Here is an 18496-nt window from a genome sequence, read left to right on the forward strand (position 1 = left end):
ATTTCAAGAGACTCGAGCAGTCTCCAAGGTTGGATCTGCCTTACATCTGCTTGGGAACCTAAAGGACGGAGTCTAATCCACCACACTTGTACCATGGAGACTCGCGAAGTTTTGCCACAATCTTCGTATTGACTGCCGGGCAGGGCGTGTACGAGCGCTCCATCAGCCAGCATATGCCAGCAGATGTGTCTGTTCAGTTAGTGAAGACTCGAGGACATTGCCCACCACTCTAACTTGGGTGCTCTTCAACGTACAGGCACGGGCTTGCCCTGTACAGATCTGCCCCTCCATCCGGCGCTCGTAGAGGGAGAGATTCGGGGGCAAATTTCACGAGTCTCCACGATACGTCCCGAGTTTGCATAGTCGTCTAGCCCAGAAAACCGACATGAAGCTAGGTATTGACGTTGACTGCGATTCAACCCTCCCCTGGCAGTCTGCAGATTACCTACTTCTAGGCTGCTACGTCATGTATAAATGTTGAGCAAGCGTCACAGATGGGATGGATCAGCTACCACATGTCAGAAATCTGATTTCAAAGAACATCAGATAAGCTATCAAACGCCGTGGGACGCTGTTACAAGCGCAGCGCTTAAGCTCGATGCTCAAGAATCCTGTTTTAGCGACATCACATCCCGCAATGACTCCGAGAAATCGGAACTCAGGGTCAGGCAGAGCTTGGCAGGCAAACTGTACCTAGGCTCAATGAATGGAAAGGGCCAGAATGTTGATGAGGTGTTTTGCGGTTGATTGCGTTTTGGGAGAGGTTCGTGCAGTCTGTAGGTAATGCTTCAATATGTGTGCTCGAACACTGCAGAAGAATCAGCCAGATCCCAAGTCCCAGGTTTTCCCCGAGACATGGCCGTAGTGTAGTTTGGCGGAAGGGGGCTATTTCCGATACATTGGTACCTTTTATCACATGCTGGCTGGGTCAGCTTTGTTTCTTGTGACTTTCCTGAACGTCCTGGGTGACGAGGACGCTGAGGGCAACGGTCTTTCCCAACTTCTCCCAAACATCAGACATCAGGGAGGGAAGAGTCCACACCCAGGATCCAACCTTGTGTACTTGACACCAAAACCATATCCTCGTAGGGTGCACATGCCAGCCCTGGTTTGTGTTTTTAGCGTTATAGGGAAAAGGCCAGACCTTACTCGACCTAGTAAAGCGGTCGAGACTTTCGGTGATCGGAGCTGTGAATTGATATCTTGACGTGTTGAAAAGGGAGGATAGGTTTGGAAGCCATGGTTGTTGTCGAAGCTCTGTAAGCGAAGAACAATTTCTCTTCTTGGTGCCAATAGACCTTTAGTGTGTGTGCCCTTGTTTTGCCCTTATTCTCCTCAAACAAAGGCACCTCGTTAACAAACAAACCAGAATTGTATAGCAAGTCGCCAAACCAACTTCAACTTCCAATTTCGCATGTTAATTTTGACACGACTCGGCGTTGAAGGCTGTACGGTGCCCTCATTCCCGCGAAGCGACGGAGGGTCCGGCTTCATCTCCGGCTCCGGCGTGCCGAATCGAAACATCAGGTCGGATATTGGATCCTCTGCGTCCTTTCCCTGCGAGTACTCGGCTAGTAGACAGTTTTTTTTTCAGTAACAGGCCTTACCAGGCTGAGTGTCCAGCCCATGTTCAAAGGTGGGATGGGATGTTCAAACTATGCCTGTTGTGCTCTTTAGGTACTTTGTCGTTGTCCCCTTTACTTTCCTTTTGTGAACCGCAACATGAGCGGGAGCGTCTTGTCCGTTGTTTTGTCTCTTTCTGGATTCACCGTCGACGAAACTGAAACCGCATGTGGTGCAGGCCGCCTGGGTACCTGGGTATCTCCATCCTTGACCGGCTTCCCGTACCTATTCGAAGTTAAATTGTTCTTGAAAGACTTTCCAGTGTGGTTGCTCCTTCCGTATTCTCTACTCTTTCTGTCTGCCCCGTGCTTTTTGCTCCTCTTTCGTTCCTTCCATTCCGTCACCTCTTGTCATTTTGTGGGTTTCTCCCCCCTCTGGCCCTGCTCTGCTTTTTCTCTTCGCTGTGCTGTTTGATTTGTGAACAGTCCAAGTACACCCTTTAGACGATTTCCCCCTCATTGCAGTGCTTTGGGCCTCCTCTGCCTGGCCTGGCATGGCCTTGCCTGCCTGTAAGGAAAATCATCCAGCTTTTTCGGTTGTGACGCTTTACTAAGGCAATTGCTCACAAGGATTATTTGTGAGACGAGCTCCGAGCCGAAAGCGAATGGTACAATGGCGACGGTTGTTGTGGGGGTGTCCTTGAACTGCGAAACTATGTGATCGGAAGTATAAGTACCTAGTGGGTTACGGCGCAGGCTGTGATTGATGGTAGTGATGTTGGTGGTCATGTACATGCTTTGCGTGTTTGAGGATGGAGCGATTGGCAGTTTTGATGAGGTAATGGAGAGCTTATGGTGAATTGGTGGTCTAAGCCAATGACCAGAAGGCTACATGTGAAACGGGAGGAAATATTTGTGGGAGAGTAGGAGTGAGAGACAAGTTGTTACGACACGAATGAAGCATCACCAGAGAAAGTACTCGGACTGTCTCATTTTGAGCATGTGAGTGGACACTTGCTCTCATTGTAGGTTCTGGAGTTCAGAGCAAGCTGTTTGCTGTTGGGTTCCTTCGTGAGACCTGTGGGATCATGGGTGCCAACTGGGATGAAGAGGTTAGGTATGTGTGAAGGTAAGGTGGTTCGCTGACACTCATAGTTGCCGGAGGACGTTTGCGAATACTCTATTCGTGATGGCACGTAAGAGTTGAGTTCAGCCCGGAACGAAGATATATACGTTCGACACCCTCAGATTACTAACCAACTATTTTTGTTCTCGAGTTCTCACAATCAATCATCAAGAATATGAAGACAAGGTTCACTCACCACCAATACAGAAAGCAAGTGCTGTTCCAACACAGTAGCATTACGAGATACCTCACGGATGATCCGCGTATGCACGTGCTCAATACCAATAGTTTCAATGATGAAGAAGTTCGGATGTAATTGACCTTGTGACGAACATGGCCACCCAACAAATGGACATCTGCCACTAATCAGCCTCAAGTCTAACTCGTGACAAATTGATTGGCCGATCAAGGATGGATGAAAACTGGAATTGGCAAGTGTGGTCCAGCGTAACAAGAGTGCTGAGTCTGGACGCTTTCAAATGAAGGACGTCGTCACTATATACCTACCACCTCCTTTTCGCTGCCTCACCGTCCGGGAAGATAGGGGTACACTACAGAAAGGCGATAATAGACGGTGAAGAGAAGCAGTAAAGATATTCCACAAACCCAACAAAAACCATTGGACGGATATAAGTGCTTGTTGACCGCTCCACGCTTATCCCATTGAAGCCGAGCGTCTTCTCTGCCTGGCATCGGTGCTTGACCCCTGCGAGACGGGACCAGGAGAGACAAAGTGCGGGCAGTCGAGGCTCTGGAAAAGTAGGTAGCGAGTCCACACCCCTGTCTTATCGCTTATCAGTGACAGCGCAGGACGTCAGCGCATTGGCCGACGTGCTGTCCGCCCCCATCGCCGCCCGCCCCTAAAGTCAGGCCAACCGAAGACCATTGGATCCTATCCAGCCAGACAGTGAATCACCAAGGCGCCGCGGTCGAGGTGCTCGTATTGGATCTTTTTTTTGTCATGATTCTGTTGTTGCTGCACCGCTAAAACTCCCAAGCACGCCGGTGGCGGAACCTGAGGCGACTCCTGAATCCCAACAACTTCAGTTATCATACACGGCCGATAGCAGAGAGGTAGGTGCGTGTCTCTCTTGTGTCTTCGAGCGCATCTAGGTCTACTACCGGTAGCTGACCTCCCGTCTCTTGTTTCCATCAAAAGCACCCAGCGACTTTCTCACCGATCGCCAATCACCTCTTCCCACCCTCTTCGCGACGACACAAGAGACCCAAACCGAAGGCTCCTTGTTGCCCATTCTTCCCACCCGCTCCATCGAACGAGACTAGCCCGGTGTCGGACCTCAAGACGAAGCCCGATTTGATTGTCACCAATTCTCGACCCGTGGAGGAAGACCTTTGATTGGGAAAGACTTTGAGATGTTTTCCGCATTCACGGGCAGGTCGCCAGCTCCCGCTGCCGCACCCGCAGATGGTAGTGCTCCTGCGGCGGAGGAGCATCCGAGCGATGGAAACAAGTTGTCGACCTTTCTCTCCATCCTAAGGAAGTGAGTAGCCACCAGACGCGCGCATGGGGAAAGCAAGCTTCGCGCCCAAGGGTTGAAAAGCGCCTGTTCGCCATCATGTGAAAGACTTGCGCATGCGCAAGCCCAACACCGGCGATGATGGCGGTGTCATTGCCCAAAGCGGTGTCTTGGCGGCCTTCGATACAAGACACAAGTACGACGATACAGTTGCTAACCCCGTATGTCCCCATCCCCTAGATTCATTGGTGTCGCCGATCTCGCCTCTGTACGCTTCTCTCTTCCTTCGCAGCTTCTCGAGCCAACACCCAACCTCGAATACTGGAACTATCTCGATGCGCCGAACGCCTTTGTTGCGATTGGCACCGCAGACGAACCGGTCGATCGTATGCTGGAGGTGCTGCGGTTCTGGTTCACCAAGGATCTGAAATATGCAAAGGGGAAGCCTTGCAAGCCATATAACTCTTGCTTGGGGGAGTTCTTCAGGGTAAGTTCTCAACCCTCGATCAGAGGGCGGCAAAAAGCTGACGGATTGCCTAGTGTAACTGGGAAACAGATGATGATGCCCCAAGGATCAACACCAAGGCTGTAGAGGACACCATCAGCCGGCCCTCGAGCGTCAAATCCGGCAGCTCCCGCGCCGCATCTACAGTATCCGTGCCCGCCACGAACCCGAAGCCGTCGAAACCCGTCAGGATCTCCTACCTGACCGAGCAAACGTCTCACCACCCTCCCGTCAGCGCGTTCTATATCGACTGCCCAGAGAAGGGCCTGCACGCCAAGGGTTTTGACCAGATCACAGCCAAGTTCACTGGCACCTCGATCAAGGTGATGCCCGGCGAGCACAATCTTGGCATTTTCATCACGCTGGAGAAGAGGAACCACGAGACATACCAGTTGACGCATCCTCCTGCTCACCTTGGAGGTATCCTCCGTGGTGCGCTAAGCGTCACGGTCGGCGATATGGCCTACATTACCTGCCCGGAAACGAAGCTCAAGGCGATTCTCCGCTACTACGATGACGGCTGGCTGGGCCGGACCACGAACAAGGTTGAGGGAGTCATCTTCAAGTACGACCCTGAAAACGACGACAAAATGCAGATCAAGGATGTACCGCAGGAGGACATTCTGGTGCGTCTCGGCGGTCCTTGGAAGGAGAAGGTGGTCTTTACTGTTGGTCCCAAGCCTTTGGTAAGTTTCGTCATGATGTTCACCTCCCCCAATCCCATCCCACCCGTACTAATACCCCCTTTTCCCCCCCTTCCATAGGAATCCCACCCTCCTGATCAACAAACAACCATAATCGATATCGCCCCCCTTTCCGTGGCCCCCAAGGTCCTCCCGCCCACCGAGCAGCAACTCCCCAACGAGTCCCTCACCCTGTGGGGTAAAGTGACAGAGGCGATCCTTGCCAAGCAATTTTCTCGCGCCACGACGCTGAAGCAGGAGCTCGAGGAAGCCCAAAGAGAAAAGGCTCGCGAGCGCGAACAGAAGGGAGAAAGCTGGCAGCCCGTCTTCTTCGTGACGGCGACCGATAAGGCCGGTAAACCGGCGTTGACGGAGAAGGGACGGGAGGTGCTCAAGAGGGCGCAGGCGGGGGATTGGAGTATGGATGGAATTTTTGAAAAGGATGCAAAGGTTGCGGACGCTGCCAAGTAAGTGTAAAGGGATAGTAGATGTTCGCACTTCGCGCGGCTTAGAGAGGAAGAGAGAATCTCTCTAGGGTGCATGGTCCAGAATGGGATATGTGTGTGTGTGTGTGTGTGTGTGTGTGTGTGTGTGTGTGTGTGTATGCTAGGAAAGAGGGAGTGAGGGGGCTGTATGATTGGCTATGTGGAGTTGTTCTTATAGCAAGAGGGCAGGATATACTTGTATAGAAGGGGACGACGGCGTCGATGCATAGGAAGCTGTTGCTGGGATTCTCTTTTTTTCCCCATCAGTCTCGCTTTGCTTTTCGGTTTTCCTTTCTTGGTACAGGGGATGGATGGAACGGGTTTTGGGAGTTCGCACTATAATTTACTTTTAAACAGGAACAACAGGATCGGTCTCGGTTGAGCTGGAAATGCTTCAAAGAGGAGGCTCGTAAATCACCCTACGGCCTAGACGAGATCTACAGGTCGCCATGACATTATAAATATATATATGTGTGTGTATGTGTGTATGGAGTGGGTTGTCGCTGTTCGACATGTGAGGTGAAGAGCTTAATAGAGAGTGAATTATAGTCAGATGCAGTGACAGCATGGATTTAAAGTCGGTACACATCTGGCTAAACGACTGAACAAAGCATATGTCTTTTTTTGTACCAATCACTGAAAATTTGGCTATTTTAGTTGCCATGGGGTTACCGCCACCGTCATTCTCTAACCTAATCCTGTTCATATTCCATTACTTCCATGATAAAGTAAGAGGTGTAGACGTACAGAAAACGTGCAGCATCAATCAATGTGTAAGACCACTTAAGACCACTACGCTTTCGCCCCATTCGACGCACTCATCCCTTCATTGTCATATCTCCTTCTTTCTTTCTTTTTTGATATTCACATCTTCGCTTCGCCTCATTGTCCATCGGCATCTGCCTAACCACACCAATTCTCATATCCTTCAAGTAAACCCCAAGCCTCTTACCATCTCCAACCAGCCCTCCTACTATTCGACCTCGAAGAGAGTAAGTGGGAGACCAAAAGAGGGAAATTAAAAAAAAAAATGTTCATCATCATACCTACCCTACCATACAAGGAGACGAGGTGAAGATATTAAGTAAATAGTAGGCCCTTCTGCGCGGTTGCTTTGCTGGTGTGATAGTGAATCAGGTAAATGCGCTGCGTCCTCCGTGTTGTTGGATCAGGAAGGCCGGCCTTGACTGACCCTTGCCCGCTCGCTCGCTCGAAGACCCAGCGCCCACCCACCCCTTGTTCGTGATCGTGAAAAAAGGCTTCCTTCCCCCGACTTTCACTCAGCACAACACATCATCATTCTCGCTTTTCGGGGTGTCTCCCATGCTTGTTCTCAATGGCTGGGCTGTTTGCTTTCTCACAATTCCCGTGCGCCATCTAGAGCAGGGAGTCAAGGCGAGTGAATACGCTCAAGCAAGCCGCCACGACTTCGAGCTGGAGCTCCTTGTCCTTTGCTTTGTTGACCTCCTGTTTTTTTTGGTGAGCATATGTTAGCCAAAGTTCTCGCTTGAATAGTCCACTCGGTTTTTTTTCTTCTTCTCCCTCTCCTAACAGAACCTCTTCGATAAGAGATCAACAAACGCACCTCATTAATAACCTGCGGCAAGTTCGCCCCCACCCCACCATTCCCACCAGGCAACGGCCTCGCCGCAAATGGCCACTGGCTATACTGCAGCAACAGCTCGTCCGCCATGGAAAAGGCGTTTTCCCTCGCCTCGTGGCCGAGGGTACTCAGCGCGTTCTCGAGCACGTTGGCCGCGTGCGCCGCGCACACCATGGCGATTGTCCGCACGTACCGGAACTCGAGGTCCTCGGGCAGGTACTGGGTCGGGGTGAGCACGACGGTGCGCTGCGTCAGCACATTGCGCACACGCCGTCGGATGTCCTCCTTGGCGGCGCCCTCGACCACGGGGTGTGTGGCCATGTCGAACAGTAGGAAATTGCGCTTTTCCGTGCGCAGGATGCCCTTGTCGACCAGACCCTTTGCGAGCCGCTCGCGGACTTGTTTGAGTTGGTAGCCGATTTTCATTAGGTTCCAGGTTTCGCCTGTGGTATTAACAGGTCATGTCAGCACGTTTGCTTCCGCTTGGGTGTGCACGGTAGACATGGGGGAATGGAGATGGGGCCAGTAACGCAAACACGTACCGCTCATCAAGTCAATCCAGGAGCTGACGCTCATCTTCTCGCTCGTCTTCATCATCTTCAGGGCCTCGTCCAGCAACACCTCGCCCGTTAGAGTGTCGTCAATGACTTCGATAATTCGGTCCGCCAGGGGGAAGCGCCGCCGGGAAGAGTCCTTTTGCATGCTGATGCGGCCGCGGAAGGCCAGCTCGAGAACAATGCATCCACGAAGAGCGTACGAGATATTGTCGTTCCAGAACGAAAGGTAGCCCTGATGGGGGTTGTCTTGTTAGCCATGTCGTCTCTCGTCGTGCCCAGGTTCCGAATTCCGAATCATGAAAACAGTCCAAGGAGCACGTGGCGAACGTCAATATTGAGTCCAGCCACAGTCAGAAGATAGCCCTTTGGTAGGCCCCTACAACATATAAAGGGATAGTGTAGCGAGCAAGACTGAGAGAAAGAGAGACGTGGAGACAAACCTCGCGATCCTTGATGCCAAGCAATAAGACCTCCTCCATCAGCGTTAGCTTGGGTTGCTTGCTCCTCTCTGCGCTCTCGCTCAGGTCGCGGGGGTCGAAGGCAATCCTGTGTCCGTTCTCGCCCGTCTCGTAGCTCGTGTCGGGCCCAACGTCCCTCGTGTCGGAAGCGCCGCCGCCGCCGCCGCTGCCGCCGCCGCCGACGTCGCTGCTGCCTCCTCCCGCGCCCCTGCGCCGGGTCAAGCCTGATGTTGATGCCATCTTCTTCTTCTTCTTCTTCTTTTTTTTATCGGGGACTGTTTCTGATGTGATGATTGGGCGGCACGAAGCGAATGTGGTCGGCCAAGTATGGGCGTATGTGCACTGGTATTATTTCCCCGTGTTTTCGCGGACAGGGGGAATTGAAATAATTTCGGTTTCGCGGAAACACGTGGGGATTAGGATTGCGGATTGGGGATTCGGTAGGCCTGGGTGTAGCCTGTGTTTCAGAGGAAAGGGTAAGGCCGACTAGTAGAGGTAGTAGCCTGGTCGATCAATTGTCCCGAACGTGGAGGTCTGTCCTTCGTTGTCGTCGTCGTCTGGGGGGTGGGAAGCCGCTCTTCGGCGCGGCTCTTGATGATGCGAGTGTTTTGTCGTTTCGCTAGTCTGTTGGTGTTCTCTTGGCTACCTCTAGCAGGACCGACGAGGGGGGGGGATGGTTTGGTTGAGGCTGAGTGGTGGACTCGGGTATGTAGGTAACGGGTTGGTGCTCGACGGGTCCCTCTTTTGGTTGGCACAGGCAGCGCGCAGCAGTGAAACTCTGTTTTGTGCAGCGGTCAAAGAGAAAGTCCAGAGGTGGGATCCCGTCCTGGTCCGCGCGGCGGAGTCTAATCGGGTCAAGAGCCAATCTCAGGATCCAGCTCACCTGCGGCGCAAATGGGTTCTATCAAACCTTAAACTCGATGCAGTTGGAGATGGCTTATGTTTTTCCTGTATATTCTGAATGGCCACGTTTTGGTACCGCAGGTGTTTCTTTGTTCCATGCCACCTAGGGATGAAGTCATTAACCCCTTCCAAGCTTCCCTTGTGGAACGGAACACGGGTTGCTCCGATCATGATAAAATCGTGTAGCATACCTAATCATGTCGGCTTCCAGGCGCCGTGTTAGTGCTTTGATTGCGGATGCAGTAGGAACCGACCACCCAGCACTAACAGCACCTCATTTCACAGTTGAAATATAACGCCTACACCGGGGAGCGCCTCAGTATCAGATGATGGTTCTTGAAAGATCGTGGTTTTGTCAAGCAAGAAAGGGAAGCTATGCGTCTCACATCACCAATTCAAGTCACCGGACAAAATAAAATAAAAAAAGACTCGGTGAGCTGATAATCACTTTTTAACTCCCTGAAGATGCTGCCTCGCTGAAGAAGAAGGGGGACTTCCGGCCCCTACCTCCTCCCTTCGCCACCACTACTAAAAGCTAGCTAAGTATAAAAGAACAAAAGACAAGGCTTGCCCAGCCTCGTACCATGTTAACCGCTTCTTGTGATCTGGTCCAGTTGTGATATGTACGTGTGATATAATCTCTTTTTCCATTCCGACCGTGCAAAGAAAGAAAAAGGAAAAAAGACGAAATCATGAGGAAAAAAACAAACGCCAAAAACACCACCTGTTAACCCCTCCCAAGAAATATGTACGTAGCGACAAGGCAGAAGAATGGGAAAAGGATATGCCAGCCTCCCGAGCATCTGCCGCTATGCAGCAGCAGTGGTATCAACATCTCTCTCCAAAAAAGACAAAACACCCCTTGCTGAACACCTTATCCGACGCTTATTTCTTCTTACCACCGAATCCGCCCTCGAATCCAGGCCTGCTCTTACCCTTGGAAGCACCTTTTCCTCCACCCTTGCCGCCCTTGCCGCTCTTGACCTTGATGCCCATCTTGCGGGCCTTCTTCTCGTCCTGCTTCTTCTTGATGTTCTCCTCGCGCTTCTTTGACCTATCGTACTGGGCCTTGGCGACGCCCTCCTTGCGCTCTCTCCACTCATTGGCGCTCTTGCTCTTTGCCTTCTCCTTGCGCTTGACAGCCTTCTTGAGCAGGTGCTCGTCGTCGTGAACCTTCTCGCCCTCGGCACGCTTGCGGGCAGCGAGCCACGTCTCCTTCTCAAGGACTTCCTTGCGCTTATCTTCAGGCAAGGCCTCGAGGCGCTTCTTCTGGGCCTCAAGCTTGGCAAGCTTGGACTTGGCGTCCGTGGGGCCCTTCTTCTTGGTTCCGTCGGACTTGACAAAGGCGGCGTCACGAGAAAGCTGAACACCATCGGAGAAGGCGAGACGTCCGAAAGCAAAGTTGGTATCAACATCGTCCTTGGGGCTGAGCATGCTTAGGGGAGAGTTGCGCGAGCTGGCAATAGCCTCTGACCGCTTCCGATCCTCCTCCTCCTTCTGCTTCTGTCTCTGCTCGCGCTTGTGGGCCTTGCGCTTGGCCTCCTTCTCGCGGCGCATCTCGATGAGTTCCTGCCTAGTGCGAATGGGCTTACCCTCTTCGTCCTTCTCAATCTTGCGAGCGGCACGGAGTTGCTCAATCTTGGCGGCGAGACGCTCGCGGAGAACCGTGGTATCGGCCGGAAGCTTGAACTTGGGCTTATCCAATGGGGGGACGGCGGAAGAGATCGAGGTGTTGGCGCTGGCGGGCTCGGCGGAACCGGCCTTGTCGCGGCTATCGAAAACAGAAGATTGAGCGGATTCCTGGGACTCGCCTTCATCCTCCTTTGTTACGAGACCAGACACATCAATGGGAGCCATATCGTCGTTCTCGTCGTCCTCGTTAGCTTCGGTAGAAGGCTTGGCTTCTTCGACGGTGTCGTCCTTCTTTTCCGTCTTTCCGCCCTTGCCCAGTTTCGCCTCGAGCTTGGCCTTCTTCTTCTCCTGCTTGGCCAGCTTTGCGAGACGCTTGGCCTCCTTTTCTTGCTCCTTCTTGCTCAAGGGCTTCTCAGCGGGGACAACCTCCTCCTCCTCCTCCTCCTCCTCCTCCTCCTCCTCCTCGGAAAGCTTCTGCTTCTTAGGCGCAGACTCTTCTGTCTCGGCATCGTCCTTGACAACCCTCTTCTTCAGTCCTTCGAGGGGCTTCTCCTTCTCAACACCAGGGATTTCTACGTCGACGTCGCTGTCTTCAGTGCTGCTCTCCTCCATTTCCTGGAGCTTGCGCTTGTTGCGGGCGCGCTCCTCCATGACCTCCTTTGCGTTGCGGTTGAGTTCACTGTCGGGGTCGAGCTTCCCCCTCTTAGCAGCTTTTGCCTGCTCCTTGGTCTGTTTCTTCTTCTTCCACTGATCCTGTTGGTGGGGTTACTTGGGATCAGCGACGCGATCGAAGGCATTTTAACAACAACATCAATGGTTGAGTTTATGATGAATAGCCAAGTCAACGGGGGGTAACGTACACTATTGTCCTCGCCATAGTACATCTTGGCTGGGATCAGCGACAGTAGACCGTCAAAGGCCTGAGCGTGAGAACGCAGGCGCTCCTGTTCGCAATCGCAAGACGGCATGGTCAGCGTCGAACTCTAGCCATCCCAGTATGGCCACAACTACCAGCCATGGGTATCACCGTATCGGTGGTGTGCATTCCAGCGCCGGTCTGCTTACCTGCAAATCGGTATCCGCCATCTTTGCACACGCTGGATTTCGCTTGTACGAGTCGACCTGGATGATTGCCAGTCGCTAAAATAGAGAGACCTAGGTGATTGAGGCGACAAAAAAGTCGAACCCGGGATTTCGCTGTGATGGGGTTGTGAGTGATGTCGAGCGGGCGGAATAATGGTCGAGGTAGTATGTCGAGGTATCGAAACGAAACCCAGATGGAAAAATTGAGACAGTGGAGGGCGGGTCGGCTGTGGTCGAACGACTGTTTCCTGTCTCGATGAATTTTTGTTCGCCAGTGGATTACAGTGAAATTTTAGTGGATTGTTCCCAGCAGTGTGGAGCCCCCCAGCACCTTGCCCCACACTTTCACGCTTGGGGTTCTGGCATTCTGCCAAAGGCGGTGAACTGCCCTGGCACCTCTCATCGATCTTATCGCGGTTAGAGGGATACTTGCCATTCCTAGCACGCTCCCGTCTACCTACTGTATATGCCTCTACCTATAGAATTCATGTTTGGATCTGATGGTGACATGTCTCCTGACAGAGTCTTGACAGGTGCAACAGCGTTCCTTCGTCATGGTTACCATTGTTTGTTTATTTCCTACTAAAGTGATAAAGCTTCCTTCTTGACAAAGGCCATCAATGAATGGCCCATCAGGGCAATGTTATCGCATAACAGGTAATGGAAGTTCTCCTCATGAACTTCAACCTGCTCTTTCCATGATTCCTTTCTTTGCCTGACAAAACTCCTGGCCCATTATCTTTCCACGTTTCCATACAACAGACCATAGTGCAATTCAAGCCCACCCATTTTCCAGGCGGGGTTTCTTCCTTACCGGTACGCCGAGTGCTACGCACACCACATATCTGGCTTCTCCTAATACACTCCCGAGAGCACAAATTGGGGGCTCACGAATACAGGTACTGCGCTAAGTTGAGTCTCGGACGAGTGGCTGTCGTGCCCAATTCGGTTTCTCCATCACTCTCAGGAATGATCTGATCCTCGCTCCCCTGGAGCGACATGTTCAGGGCTCTAACTTCAGCAAAGTCGGCCAACGGCAACGGAATGGCGGCGGGATCCACCTGGACGGAGCCGAGAGCTTCGCTCGGCTTGCTTGATTTACGTGAGCGGGCGCTGCTAGGAGGCGTGGCGCGGGGTGTAACTTGCTTCAGTGCCCGGGCTCCCATGCGTTGCAGCGGAGTCAACATGGGCGAGATTGGATTCAACGATGATCTACGCACCGCAGCAGATCTCTCTTGGGTTGAGGAAGGTGTAGGCAGACCATTGACAAGGCGAGCACCGGGTTTACCTGGTTGATACGAGAATTGCCGGAGCTGAGGGCCCAGCGGCGTCTGGGATTTCACACTTTTCTTGGTGATGGCCTCTTGCGATGATGAGCCAGGAACTTCCACTTCGTCCTCGGCATCGCTGCTGGCATCAATGGTGGTACTCCTTGGCATCACAGGAAGAGATGGCTCTTCCAAATCTTCCTGTTCCTTCTCCTGAGACACTGGTTCAGAGGACGGTGACTCCTCGACAAACTGAACCTTTCCGCTCCGACGACGAGCCTTTGACGAACTCCATACAGCATCCGGAACGCTCCGAAAAGCTTCCTCGATAGAGTCATCCGACATGATGAAAGACTCCGACTTCCTGGCTGCCGCCTTCTTCGCCTTGGTCTGAGGGAAGAACTTACTCTTTTCGGGGTTAGCAGTGACGGCATCTTCCGACACTGCGTCTTCACACAGTCGCGCTTTCTTTGGCGGTCTTGTGGAGATCGCAGGGTCAGTGTCCGTGAATACCTCGAATGCTGCTCCTGTTGTCTGTCGTCGCGATGTGATGCTGGATGTGTCGTCAAATGAAGCCAGAAGCTTCGAAATGGGCTCACTCTTGCGCCGGCTGTTTTGAGCCGTGTAGCGCCGAGCAGGGGCTGCCGATGTTCCCACATCCTCCACATAAGGCCTCGGCAATGGAAACACGATAGGGCGAGGTTCGGCGGTTGCCTCCTGTTCACCATTATCAGGCTCAACGTTAAAACAATTGGGGTCCATCTCTCCGAGAGGAATCCGGCGGTCCTTGAAATATTGGTCGATAGGCTTCCCCATTTTCTTGCCTTCGCCGAAAGCGGAAGTGAAGACCTGGCTGATCCTTCTCTTGCTGGGAGAGGTTGCTGTGACAATGATTGGCTCCTTGGTGATCGGGTTGACATCGCCAACAGCGATGGCGCGAGCCAGCTTGGCATCTATGGGTGCGCCAATGTACGGCATATCGTCAACGTTGATCGACTCGTCGGGTTCTGTCAAGCACACCACCGCTTGCTTCTCTGGGCAAAACACGCGTTGGTAGATGAAAGTCAGTTCAGCCTGCTTGAACCGTGCGAGATAGTCGTCGGGGACTCGGATTTTGCCGTCGAACTGGAGCTTCTTGACAATGCGCTCAGGCGTCTTGAGCTTTCGAATCATGCGGTAGGCTGTCCTGAGACCCATGCTGGGAAGGCTATCGAGGTAGTCGCAGCCGCTGAAGATGGCCATCTGGCGGAACTCGGCATCCGACCATCCCGTCAAGGAGATCTCACGGACGGCACAAAACTGGCTGCGGTTGATTTCGATACATTGTCCGTACTGATCCATCTTGGTCAAGAGGCGCTTGGCTCCAAAAACCAACAAATCAGAATCCTCCGAGACAATACCGCTGATGATGCCCCGACGCTCGAGGTAGATCAACTGTGCATCTGCTTCGTACGGCGCGACGACATAGGGAACATTGGCCTTTTTCAGCTCGTCGATCAGATGGCGGGCCATTTCTGGTGTGATGTCGATGGCCTTTTGGAGTTCGATGTGGGCTTGTGATGGTTTGCCGGCCTTGAGGAGTTCTAGGCCCGTCTTCCTGCTCACCTCTCGTCTGTTCTCGCGATCCAGTTCCGTCTTGGCCTTGCTTGGAAGGTAGTCGCCGTCAAAGACAACATAGGGCGTCACCCCAAAATGCTTGAACATTTTGACGCGGTGCATCGCATAGTCAACATATCTTTTTTTTACGGTGTTACAATTAGCATTGGGGTCAGACAGTCCATGGTAGCCTCGGTTGGAACCTACTTGCGGGTTGGCTTGCCTTGAGCCAAGTCAATGGCGCAAGCGATAGCACCTCGATGAAGCCATCCATAGCCGTCGATGCCCAGAGTTTCGCCCGCGTACTTCCTGAGTTCGGCAGGGCGGTGAATGGATTTTAGCAGGGGGAGAAGACCGTTGATGCCCATCTTTGCTCCAGTGACGGAAAACGCGCCACAGGCGCCTGACAAGCGCGGTAGGTTGCAGCAACCGACAAGTTGAACAAAGGCTCACACGACTGACGAGGCCATGGAACTTGTGTTCCCTGTCGAGTGGTGGCAACTGCGGTGAGATATCGGGTGCCGAATAAAATAGGTGATGATGCGGAGGCTATGTATGTGTGAATTGGCGTGGTTCCTGCAGTCGAGGATGCGTGTATAATTCCGTACTGTGGTAGTATGCTGTGCGTTGATGCGGGTGGTTGCAAACGATGTGCCAACCCACTGTTTTGTCGATGTTTTTGTTTTGTTTTGTTTTGTTTTGTTGTGGAGTGAGAGTAATGGACAGCCCAAGCGAGCGATGCCCTGGCGACGTCCCGATACCACCTCTATGATTGAATGGTTGAAAGACGTGCAATTCTCACCAAGCCACTGGAGGATTGGCGAGTTTGGAGGACGGAAATGCAACGACCTCGTTTCCTATGAGGTGAGGGAGGAAGGTGAGCTCGAGGGGGTTGCTGCACACCACGGAAGAGGAAAGGTGAAGTTCCAGTTGCCCTCAAGGGTAGATGGAAGTGTGAAGCCACTGGAAATCTCGGGCGGGGGACGACCTGCCTGCCTGACAACTGACAAGGGCTGCTGCGGTCCCGTCTCGATAGGTAGGCGATACCCGACCTCTACCTCTAGGGCCGGCCGGTGAAGGGCAGGCACTGCAAAAATTGGTGGTGGAATGGCCGGGCAGGCACTTTTGCCGCAGTCCACCAGACCCCAAAAAACCCAAGGTTCCAGTTGCCAGGGCAGTGCAAAGAATGGGAGAATGGAGCCGATCCACGCCTTCCCGCCCCCGTAAAACGACGTAAAATCGCCTGGGGTGGCAGGTTTCCAGAAAATGGAAGGGCAGCGCGTACCGCGTCGTTGCCCCCGCGACCAGACTGTGCCAGGCGACATGCCTGTCAATCGCTGATCCATCCGATCCATGCGGGGCATTCAGGGGCATCCAAGCAATGGCTCTGTTTGTGCACAAAACAATGAGGTGGGGAGGCGTCGTCCACCTAGGGATTTACCCTCACTTTAGTGTACAGTAATGTCTTGATGGTATCCCATGTGCCTCTGAGCACTCAAAAATCTGGAATTTTACTGTGTGAATGGCAACAATCCTACACACCATTTGACGAGACTTGCAAGTCAACAGGGTATTTCACTGTGTAAACATGTCACTTTCCAGATCAGAGAGACGGTTCCTACTGCGCGTGTATGTAGAGGTACCTCCAAGTAGGTTCGTTACACTATAATGGTAGCTCCTGACCTACTGGAGGTCCTAGTTGAACTAACAGCTCGACCACAGAGCTCGTCGCCAAGACATGGAACGCAGTGCTATTCTCCAATCAAACCCCATCCGAGCTGCAACCACTTAAACAGTTGACAGCCCTGACAGCGTCTAACGTTAGGTACCTGTACAAGTAAACCTTATCGGTAGGCTAGGTCTTAGTACCCCACTGTCCCCAGTTCGCTGGCCGCTTATTGAAAAATTCCATCCCAACCGCCAAAGGGCAAGTCCCGTACGTGCAATTCACCTGTTGAAATACGTACCTTGGTCTTCACCAACCAACACGACAAGTACAACCAACCATCATTCATCTCCCAAAATCACTGATCTATACCTACTCTTCATCATGCCCAAGACTCTCGAAAAAGCACGCAAGGCCATTGCGAAGAAGAGAGGCGGTGCCATTGAAGCCCTCCACGCCAAGAGTCGTGATTCCCGCCGTCTTCACAAGGCCCAGGTTCGCGATGATCGTCTCGAGAAGATGACCGAGGCCAGGCGCAAGAGGGACCAGCCTCTGATCACTCGTATCGCCTTTTTCCAAGAGGCTACTCGTGAAAATGAGAACAAGCCGCTCGAGCTCTCCGCCATCCAAAAGAAGATTGCTGAGTAAGTGTGGACTGCGACTGTGCCAATATTGGTGGGACCATCTCTGACCATCCACCCAGATTCTGCCATCAACATGATGAGGAGTATCACGAAATCAAAAAGGCTCGTCGTCAGGGCAGGCCGCCCAGCGCCAAGGAGGATCTTTTGAGGATGAAGATGGAGGCGCTTCACAAGGAAGAGCGTGATGGTTTCTGTAAGTCCTTTCCCCATTGTTTCTCTTCGTGGGACAGCTTGTCGCTGACCAATTTACAGACCTTCCCGACCTTACCAATGAAAAGACCACCGAGATGTTGGATCGGTGGGATGGCAACTGGGCCTTCCTGACCAACCTCACATGGGTCAAAATTCAGTCCTCAGGAAGATCCGCGCCTGCCAGCTTCCCTCCGCAGACCAACTGAGAGCACATCGCCCCTTCTTTTTTTCCCGACCTAAACACGGAGATACCCAGGATCAGCGAGGCAGCTGGGCCTCAACAAACATTAATGATACCCCTTTCCAGCCCTTCAGTTCCAACCCCAGCCCCTGTTGAACGCCAGCCGGCTACTCCTCCCGTCTCCTCCGTTGCTTGTCACCCTGGTTAGATGCCATGCGTCGTGCTGTTAAATAAGACAGCGCTTCACCTTTGCCAAACCGCCAATCTGCAGCCTTAAGTTTTGGCCGTGCCCACTAATGATACAGAAAGGCGGGCAAGACAGACATTTATTCATCCCTCACGAGCCTCATCAATCAATCTGTCACAAGCCACTTTGTCCTTCCTACCTGACCCTGGTCCCGCAACCCGTACCTTGCTTGCTTACTACACCTTAACAAAAGCGGCTGCTGCCGTGACCCCCGGGTTCGATTATCGCTGTGCATACAAATTGCAGTTCCACCTCGTCCAAGCACCAGACACCAGGCACCAAACCGCTCTCGGGCCCGAACCGAATGAAAGAGGGCTGAAGGGAGAAGATTCGAGAAGGAGGTGGGTGGAGTGAGGGCAGCGTGTTAAGGACGCCATTTCATGGCTGGGTCCAGTTACCGACAGCCTGTCCCAGCCGGCCAGTTCAGATTCCCCGTCAGCTCGGACAGTTCACCAGTTAAGGATAGAGAAGAGGGTTCATGGGAACCGGGAGAGAGAAAAGAAAACGCGTTTCAGAGCAGCCGACGGCTGTGCCCTGGAAAGGCTTGCTTACAGGGCTGCAGGTCTCCTACCATAAGACCACGTGTGAGAGACATACCGGTAACAAAAAGAGAGAAGAGGTAGAAGT

General features: G+C 52.7%; 6 protein-coding genes across 6 annotated transcripts; 2 read left to right on the forward strand and 4 right to left on the reverse strand.

Annotated features, from left to right (window-relative positions):
* Nucleotides 1-3912: 3912 nt before the first annotated feature.
* Nucleotides 3913-5960, forward strand: NEUTE1DRAFT_67008 (uncharacterized protein; the record flags this gene model as incomplete). Its single annotated transcript, XM_009854941.1, has 4 exons — nt 3913-4190; nt 4407-4653; nt 4707-5357; nt 5436-5960. The coding sequence occupies 4 exons, from the start codon at nt 4063-4065 to the stop codon at nt 5823-5825; spliced, it is 1416 nt and encodes a 471-aa protein (XP_009853243.1).
* A 1256-nt stretch (nt 5961-7216) lies between these two features.
* On the reverse strand, nt 7217-8704 carry NEUTE1DRAFT_85692 (vacuolar protein sorting-associated protein 74; the record flags this gene model as incomplete). The annotated part of the gene is made up of 4 exons (XM_009854942.1): nt 7217-7306; nt 7425-7885; nt 7985-8231; nt 8440-8704. The coding sequence occupies 4 exons, from the start codon at nt 8695-8697 to the stop codon at nt 7217-7219; spliced, it is 1056 nt and encodes a 351-aa protein (XP_009853244.1).
* Nucleotides 8705-9988: 1284 nt separating this feature from the next.
* On the reverse strand, nt 9989-12078 carry NEUTE1DRAFT_67014 (uncharacterized protein; the record flags this gene model as incomplete). The annotated part of the gene is made up of 3 exons (XM_009854943.1): nt 9989-11745; nt 11853-11936; nt 12058-12078. 3 exons carry the CDS (start codon nt 12076-12078, stop codon nt 10246-10248), a joined length of 1605 nt encoding a protein of 534 aa, XP_009853245.1.
* Nucleotides 12079-12925: 847 nt separating this feature from the next.
* Nucleotides 12926-15307, reverse strand: NEUTE1DRAFT_147941 (uncharacterized protein; the record flags this gene model as incomplete). Its single annotated transcript, XM_009854944.1, has 2 exons — nt 12926-15078; nt 15147-15307. The coding sequence occupies 2 exons, from the start codon at nt 15305-15307 to the stop codon at nt 12963-12965; spliced, it is 2277 nt and encodes a 758-aa protein (XP_009853246.1).
* A 1682-nt stretch (nt 15308-16989) lies between these two features.
* On the forward strand, nt 16990-17647 carry NEUTE1DRAFT_47832 (uncharacterized protein; the record flags this gene model as incomplete). The annotated part of the gene is made up of 3 exons (XM_009854509.1): nt 16990-17249; nt 17309-17442; nt 17502-17647. 3 exons carry the CDS (start codon nt 16990-16992, stop codon nt 17645-17647), a joined length of 540 nt encoding a protein of 179 aa, XP_009852811.1.
* A 166-nt stretch (nt 17648-17813) lies between these two features.
* NEUTE1DRAFT_117761 (uncharacterized protein) lies at nt 17814-18313 on the reverse strand (the record flags this gene model as incomplete). Its single annotated transcript, XM_009854945.1, has 1 exon — nt 17814-18313. One exon carries the CDS (start codon nt 18244-18246, stop codon nt 18091-18093), a length of 156 nt encoding a protein of 51 aa, XP_009853247.1.
* Between the last annotated feature and the right edge of the window lie 183 nt (nt 18314-18496).

The sequence above is a fragment of the Neurospora tetrasperma genome, assembly GCF_000213175.1.
Source record: "Neurospora tetrasperma FGSC 2508 unplaced genomic scaffold NEUTE1scaffold_5, whole genome shotgun sequence".
In the NCBI taxonomy this organism is placed as follows: domain Eukaryota; kingdom Fungi; phylum Ascomycota; class Sordariomycetes; order Sordariales; family Sordariaceae; genus Neurospora; species Neurospora tetrasperma.